Source organism: Corvus cornix, chromosome 14 (genome assembly GCF_000738735.6).
Source record: "Corvus cornix cornix isolate S_Up_H32 chromosome 14, ASM73873v5, whole genome shotgun sequence".
In the NCBI taxonomy this organism is placed as follows: domain Eukaryota; kingdom Metazoa; phylum Chordata; class Aves; order Passeriformes; family Corvidae; genus Corvus; species Corvus cornix.
The window spans coordinates 16,181,224-16,189,249 of NC_046344.1; the positions used below are offsets into that span (position 1 = coordinate 16,181,224).

The window sequence follows — 8,026 nt, forward strand, 5'->3', positions numbered from 1 at the left end:
AGAAAGATGGAGAGAGATGTTTTGCAAGGGCCTGGAGTGCCAGGACAAGGGGGAATGGCTTCCTGCTGACAGAGGGCAGGTTTACATTAGAGATTAGAAAGAAATTCTTCCCTGTGAGGGTGGTGAGGCCCTGGCACAGGTTGCCCAGAAAAGTCCCATCCCTGGAAGTGTTCAAGGCCAGGTTGGGGCAACCTGGTGTAGTGGAAGGTGTCCCTGCCCATGGCTGGGGGGTCGGAAAGTGATGAGCTTTAAGGTTCATGCCATCCCAAACCAGTCTGTGATTCTGTTATTTTATGAAAGGAAAATCTTAAGTTTTCTGGCCTTGTGAAACCAGGAACCTGTCTGTTCTGTACTGCCCAGCTAGGCTCATGCAGTGGCTTTCAACTGCCGAACTGCAGCCCCCTCACACCTTGCACTAGAGAGGCACAGAGCTGGATAGAAATGTCCTAAAGCTGAGTGATGTACACAGGTTTGCTTGTCTTGGCTCCCTTTGCAACAGCCGTGAGACAGTCCATAGACTGCTTTCTTCCTGCCACTGGTGCTAGAGGAGACATTTCCTCTCCCAGCAAGCTCAGCCAGTGGCGCGTCTGTGGGGTGGGTTTCCTGTCCTCCATGCAGAAAGGCCACGGGTGTTTCTTAGTTTCTGCAGGGAGCTTGGTTTGTGAATATTCATTTGTGTTGCTTCTTGCAGTTGATGTATTAGGGCAAACTGTGAAGCTGAAAATCAGGAAAGCAAGTTTCACTGTTCAGAAGTAATCTCTTCCCAACCATAAATTTTATTGCAATTCAGAGAATAAAGTAATTGCTTGCCAGAAGCACAGAAGCAACGAGATGGTTGGATGCTGTGAGCTGGAGAGGTTTTTTCTTGTTCACTGAGTTTGCCTGTGATGCACATGGAGATGGAGATGTTTCCAACATCCTGCATTATTGTGCATATTCAGTGCCACTGCAGATAAGGCTGGCAGCTCCAACACACTTCTGCTCATGCTTCCATTTCCTGAATGTTTCATTCCTTGGTAGTTGAAAGTGTCACACTCCTTTAGAGGTTATTAAAATGTTGGAGGCAGGTTTGTAATGCAGGTGTTAAACAATCCCCATGGAGGAATCAAAATGCAGCATGTTTATAGACGTTGCAGATTTTGTGATGGATGCAGCCCTCACATGGCAAACATCTGGAAGTCAACTAATGCCCAGCATTTCAGTGCTAAATAGAGAGGTGTTAAGTTAGTCTCCTTTCGGATCTAGGGCAAACAGGGAGGGTAGGCAAGGTCAGAATCCAGTTTAGACTTTGTGCTGAGAAGTTGAAGTGAGAGCTGCTGTGGCAGCAGTGCAGCAATCTCAGCCCTTTCACCTGGTCTTACCAAGACTGATGGAGCTTTGGGAGCAGCTTGTTGAGGTTGGAAGCAGCCATAATTCAGTGAGGGTTTGTTCTCAACAGCCCTTCCTTTCTGACAAATGTGTGCTGCATGGCACAAACTGGTTTTGGAGAAAGATAGTGCTTGCTCCTCTGGAGCCAGGTCTGGGTTGAGAGGCATGAGCTGCTTGTGCATCTTGCAGAGGAAATGGATGCCTTCTGTCTGCCATATTTTTGGTTGGATAAATAAGGTGTTTTGTACTTCTGTGAATGTGAAACAACAGTGCAGACTGTATGGTGAGGCCTCCAGTGCCGGTGGGAGCTGTTGCTAACACGTCTGACAGGATGGGTGACTCGGGACTCTGGAGAAGGCAGTGAATGTCCAGTGTGTTGTGAGCAGGATTGCTGTTATATGTGTAACTGTTAATTTCTTTGTGAACCTGTTTCTTCTGTAACTAGGCTGTTCTTTGGGGTTTATTGTGTTTAATTTGGTTCTCTGAATCGAGGAGATAGAAGTGAGATTTGAGATGTGGGGCCCATTCAGTGCTTCTTTGGATGCCTCTGAAGGGGAAAAGGAGTTACCAGGATTGAAAAAGAAGAGTTTCCTAGAAGTCAAAATAATAAAGCTTCCAGCACTAAGTGATCATGCTGTCCAAATTTTCTAGGCTTAACAAAACTGGGATGTTACAGGGTGCTTAGGCTCTCCCAGCGAGGGTGAGGAATTGGAAATTCTTCTTCCTGAGTGAATTTTTGTGTGCTGTGGCTGTCTTCCTCCAAGCTGCTCTATAATGTGAAATATTTCCCTTTTTCTAAAATGTCTGCAATTGCCTAATGCTTTAACTCCACAGTAACAGTGATCCTGAATTACATTCAAAGTTCAGTGTTTTGTGTTGCTGTTCTGTTCTTTATTTGGGTGTGGGGCTTTTGTTGTCTGTGTTTTTCTGACTTAAGCAATGCCTTCTGCAATTTGTTGTTGAAGGGCTCCTTCACCAACCAAGCGTAAGGACAGGTCTGAAGAGAAATCAAAGGACCGGTCCAAGGATAAAGCAGCCACTAAGGAATCAGGTGAAAAGGATCGTGGTCGGGACAAGACACGCAAAAGACGCAGTGCTTCCAGTGGGAGCAGCAGTACCAGGTGGGTACTTGTATGGAGAGTAACAAATGACAGCATTTTCAGAAATCAGCTTTATTTCTGCTAGTTGTGGGCCTGTTGAAAGCTTGTGTTGTGTTAGTCACTGTGCAATTTTAGCCTAACTTAAAGAGGGTTTCTATTTCAGATATGAATTTCTTTGGCTGTCTGGTGAGCTATGGAGCCTCAGTCACAGTTACTCTCTCTAGTTGTCAGAAGTTTCTCAGTTATTGTTTTTCTGGATATTCCACTAATTTTTATTCTTCTCCCCCTTTTAACAGATCCCGTTCCAGCTCAACTTCCAGCTCAGGGTCCAGTTCCAGCACTGGTTCTAGCAGTGGCTCAAGTTCCTCTTCTGCCTCGAGCCGCTCTGGGAGCTCCAGCACCTCACGCAGTTCCAGTTCCAGCAGCTCTTCTGGATCTCCCAGTCCCTCTCGACGGAGACATGACAACAGGAGACGATCCCGCTCCAAGTGAGTTTTATTTGTCTTCTAGGAATTGCCAGATGCCAGGTTAATTCCATGTAGAATACAAGATTGTGATCAGAACAGATTGTTCTCTGAAGACCATTTGCTTTCTCCATAGCTTAGAGATCTGAATTTTGTTAGAATGGGTGTGCTCCGTTTCCTTAGAATCCAGACATACGCCCTGTAGGAACTGAGATTAAAAACCTAATTTTGAAGAGTTTAAAGATTTTCAATATTAGAGTTGTTAGAGGCGGTTTCAATCAGTGTTTCCTTAGCAGTATGGGGCTAGATCAGAGTAAAGCTGTAAACTACAGCCACGACTAACAGAAAAGTCAGGGCTAAAACCAGGATATTTATATATATATGTATATTTATATTCTTATTTACAAAAAAATAAGATAGGAAGGAGGGCAAAGGAAGCCCCCATAAAGGTGGTGTGGGAATCAAACTATCTTAATGTCTGTACAGTTTTCCCTTTGCGTAAGGTGATGAAGGCTGATAAAAATCTGCTTAAGGCAGGGTGGGGTTTTTAGTGTATCACTCAATTTATGGACTTGAGGATTAGGAAGAAGCATAAATACAAATTTTCTATGTACTGATTTTTTTACAGATTAAAGTTTCATTCCAGATTTTTTTTTTAACTGCAAAGACATTGTGATATGCAGCTAATTTTAAGTAGACTTTTTAAACATTTTTGGACCTCTGTAGTGAACAGAAAATACAGAAACACAAATAATTGAATCTGTTTGTGTGCCTGGTAGTGGTATGCTGTGATGTTTATGGCCTTACTTTCCCTCTTCAGTTGTTGAGATAAAGAATGTTTTTGTGTTAACAACTGAGAAATGCTTTAACTATGACCGCAACTTCATAAAAGTGCTTGCTAAATTCTGTATTTGTTACCCTAGTTGCAGTGAAGTTGAAAAGTTGCAAAAAAAGGTCCTCAATTTTCAAAAAGTTCTAAAGCAAAAGCAGACAAGATAAGTGCAAATCCTGAGGTGTTTCTGAGTGGAACACCCTCACCACCACCTCAACACTGTAACTTCTTCAGGAAAAAGATGCCCTTCAGTAAAAATGGTATTTTTAATCATGTGATAATGACTGGCTTCTTGGTTTTGTCCTGCATGTTGCCTGAAAACTGTAGATGTTTTCCGTTGTCCAAATCAGGTCCAAACCACCCAAGAGAGATGAAAAGGAGCGCAAGAGGCGGAGCCCATCACCCAGACCCACAAAAGTGCATGTTGGAAGGCTCACTAGAAACGTGACCAAGGTAGTAATGTCATGTTCCTCTGTAGTCACGCAATCATGTTCTTTGAGAATGTGTGAGTTGCTCCTTCAAAGCTCTCCAGACTTTTTGGTTACTAGAGAGTTGTCAAGGTGGTACTGTTGGAAATTGTTTCTTTGTGTCCAGATTGATCAGTGAAGAAAATTTTGGTAGGATTTTACTGAGTCAAATACCATGAAGGCTTCTGAGACACATGTAGTGCTTAAGAGGTCTGCCTGTTTTGTCAGTGTTCCAGACCTTATATCCTGTTTTACTAGGAAGAAAACTAGAATTTGGGACAACAGCTGAAATTACCTTGGAGACATAAAGGATATCTGGCAGTTCTTGATAAAGGATCTGCAGAGCTGGTCTGGCTTGAGTTTTCTTGGCTAGAATGTAGTTTAAACATCTTCAGGGGTAAAAAGTTTACTTTGCTGAAAAAATGTGCTGTGGATTTACTGCTCTGCCAGCCAGACCTGGCCAGTGAGTGTGGTCTGTGTCCCTAAGGCTTGCTCTCTCTCTACAGGATCACATCATGGAAATTTTTTCCACTTATGGAAAGATTAAAATGATTGACATGCCAGTTGACAGGCTAAACCCACACCTTTCCAAAGGTTATGCTTATGTGGAGTTTGAGAACCCAGATGATGCTGAGAAAGCCCTGAAACACATGGATGGAGGTAGGTACTGACCTGTAAGTAGCCTGGGGGCTTTTAAAAGTCTTCAGAGCAGATGGATTTGACCAGAAAATGAGTTAGAGGTGATAGGGATGTCTTTGGTGAACTGATCTAAAATACTGTCAGTTTTCAGCCCAAATGGCTTTTGTGAGGTTCAGGACAGATTCAAGAAATCACAGAACTATTAAAACTAATATTTTTTTTCAAAACAGTGATAAAATTATTTTACGCTTATATGAAAACTTTTCCAGGTTAACATCTGAGCTGCAGTTTGGTGGGGTTAGATTAAGAAGTCTGGTAGTTGTGTGGACTTTGTCAGAATAGCCCCTGAGCAGGGTGTGGAGATAACTGAAGTGGGATCAGTCCACGGTGCTGCCTGCGACAAAGCTGTGAGTTGCAGTAATACGATGTGTTTATGTTACTGTGGAAGAAGACTTACTTCTCCCTGTTTCTGTGTTTCCCTAAAAAGGCCAGATTGACGGTCAGGAAATCACGGCCACAGCTGTGCTGGCCCCACGGCCTCGGCCGCCTCCCCGGCGCTTCAGCCCCCCCAGGAGGATGCTGCCACCGCCGCCCATGTGGCGCAGGTCCCCCCCTCGCATGAGGAGGAGGTGAGAGCTGGGACAATGCTTTTCTTTCTCGGTAGCAACTGATGATCGCTGAAAGACCTGGCAGGGGACAATCCTGTTGGACTTGACTTTCCCCTGCCAAGTGACAGTGGCACATTTTGGGCATCGGTTGAACCTGGCTTGCCGTTCCTAACTCCTTAGCTCCAGGGTGCCTGCTCTGGTCTGCATCCTGAGCACAGCCTCCAGGAAAGGTCACGTCCTTCCCAGCCTGTTCCCTGGAGCCCCTTCTGCATAAAGGCTTCAAGGTGAAGTGGGAACAGACTCTGGCTGACAGAACACTTGTGGCAGGCTGTGCCAGCTTCTTGTTTTTCAGAAGTCCTTGTACTTCCCTCCCTTATTTCTGCATGGGCACATGACCAAAAAGCAGTCCTTTGTCAGGTGAATGGAGTACACTGGCCCCAAGGTGTGATCTGACAGTTGTGTGACTTGGGGCTGCCTGATTGTGCTTAGATAAGTTGTTCTGAGTCTTCAGTGTTTACATGTCTTCAAAATGTCTTACTTGTCAGTAGCAACTTGATTGCTGAACAGCTTTGAGCCACGGGTTTAAAAATGAGCAGTAGTTATGTGGCACAAGATCCAGGAGGCTTCTTGGTCCTCCTTTAAGCACACCTTTTGCTGCAGTCTTACAGATGCAGGTTTGCTATTCCCCCCTTTGTTATCTTTCCTACTCCAATTTTTGCTATCCTGTTAAAGCTCTGTTAGTATTCTGTGCCTGGAACCTTTGTGTCGTAGCAGTAGCTGTACTGTTATGACTGTTGATTGTAGTACTGAGAAGCTTGAACCTAAACTACTTCTTAAGTAAGCTCCCTCTAAGGAGCCTTGTAATTTGAAAGGGTTTGGATAAATCTTTCCCCTGAATATCACCGTTTCGGGAGTCAAAGATGACTTCAGGTGAAGGAGGATCTGATGTAGGATCTGATCTGAGCTCATATTCCTTGAGGAAGAGAAACAGTTTCTTGCCTGTTGTTCAGGTATTAATAATATTTTATGGTTCCTGAAGCAGAGGCAGGATAGCCAGCATATTCCTGCTGTGTAGTCAGTCCTCTCTGGAGCCGGCTGTGTTTTCCTCAAGCTCTTTTCCCATGGTGTGTGAGGGATTTTGGCAGGAGGCAGGGAAGTGTTTTTTAAAAGTTGGTAGTTGAGCTGACCAATTACTCGCACCTATTGCTTGTCTCCTAAGGGAAGCTTTCTGCTCCTTCCCTGGCAGGTCCCGGTCTCCTCGGCGCAGATCCCCTGTTCGCCGGCGATCCCGATCCAGGTCTCCCGGACGAAGGCGCCATCGCAGCCGCTCCAGCTCAAACTCCTCAAGATAAAGCAAAAGGACTGGACAGCTTTTTACTTTTTAACTTAAATCCCATCAGATGGAATATTGTACCTTTTTTTTATAATGAGTCTGGGTGAGGAGGAGTGAGAGATAATCCTGGCAGTGAAGGCAACGTAAGAGAGACCACCAGTTCCTGGCCAGTAACCTTTGCTGTGAGGCTTCTGGATTCCTGGCATTGAATTGAAATTATTTAAAAATGGCTTTGATTTTAAAGGCTGTAAAAACATCTTTTCCAGATAGAGGGAAGGAAAGATGTTTCAGCCTCTCTTTCTCCAGTTAGCAGCTGCTGCTTGGTGATTGTAAACGCTTAGCACGCTGTACAGACCAGCATGTGAATCTTGTTCTAGTTAGAACCCCAATGAGTAAGACAGTGAGCCACATACCTTGATCTCCACGTGCCAGCACAGGATTTTTCAGGGCAGCTGGAGCCCAGACCTGCCTGAGACTTAATTCAGTACAGAATTGTTGCTTTATTCCAGTTCCCCATGATGATTAGTTTCTGCAGAGTAAGCTCTTCTTTAATGCTTGCACCAGGCAATAACCACAGAAACAACGGTCCAGCCCAGTGAATATGACACTATAGAGAAGAAGCTGGAAATCCTAAGAAGTGTTCTGTAGCTGCCCCCATAAGTGATTTCTTTCACCTTTTCGTTGAGGGTGTTGGTAAAAACTTCCTACTCAACCCACAGTGAAACAGTGTGAGTGCTTTTACAAATCCCAAATGAGCGACTGAGCACCAATCCGCTGGAAACTGCAAGGCAGAGAGGGAGACTTGAAGCCACGATGCTGGCTGGATTAACACACAGGGAAAGGCAAAGAATTTACCACCTGCTGTACAGTCAATACTATACAGATTTTTTTTTGTTTTGTATAACTTTGTATCCTTTTGGGCCATGTTGTGTTTGTACTTGTGTAGGACAAGCAGTTACTGAATAAAGCAGTAGGGTTGAGAATAGCCGTCCTGCCTCGCTGCGTTGCTGGGCGCAGGGGGGGCTGTGGGGGAAGGGCGTGCCGCGCCGCGCCGCGCCGTGCCGCGCCGTGCCGTGCCGTGCCGTGCCGTGCCGTGCCGTGCCGCGCCGTGCCGTGCCGCGCCGCGCCGTGCCGTGCCGTGCCGCGCCGTGCCGTGCCGTGCCGCGCCGTGCCGTGCCGTGCCGTGCCGTGCCGTGCCGTGCCGCGCCGTGCCGT

The 8,026-nt window shown here is 45.5% G+C and overlaps 1 protein-coding gene across 1 annotated transcript; it reads left to right on the plus strand.

Annotated features, from left to right (window-relative positions):
* Window positions 1-252: 252 nt before the first annotated feature.
* Window positions 253-7,798, plus strand: RNPS1 (RNA binding protein with serine rich domain 1). Its single transcript, XM_010392074.3, is given in 8 exon segments — window positions 253-1,960; window positions 1,963-1,993; window positions 2,334-2,489; window positions 2,765-2,956; window positions 4,115-4,217; window positions 4,738-4,891; window positions 5,358-5,499; window positions 6,725-7,798. Coding segments are annotated over 8 exon segments (963 nt in total). The 5' UTR covers window positions 253-1,881; the 3' UTR covers window positions 6,831-7,798.
* The last annotated feature ends 228 nt before the right edge of the window (window positions 7,799-8,026 follow it).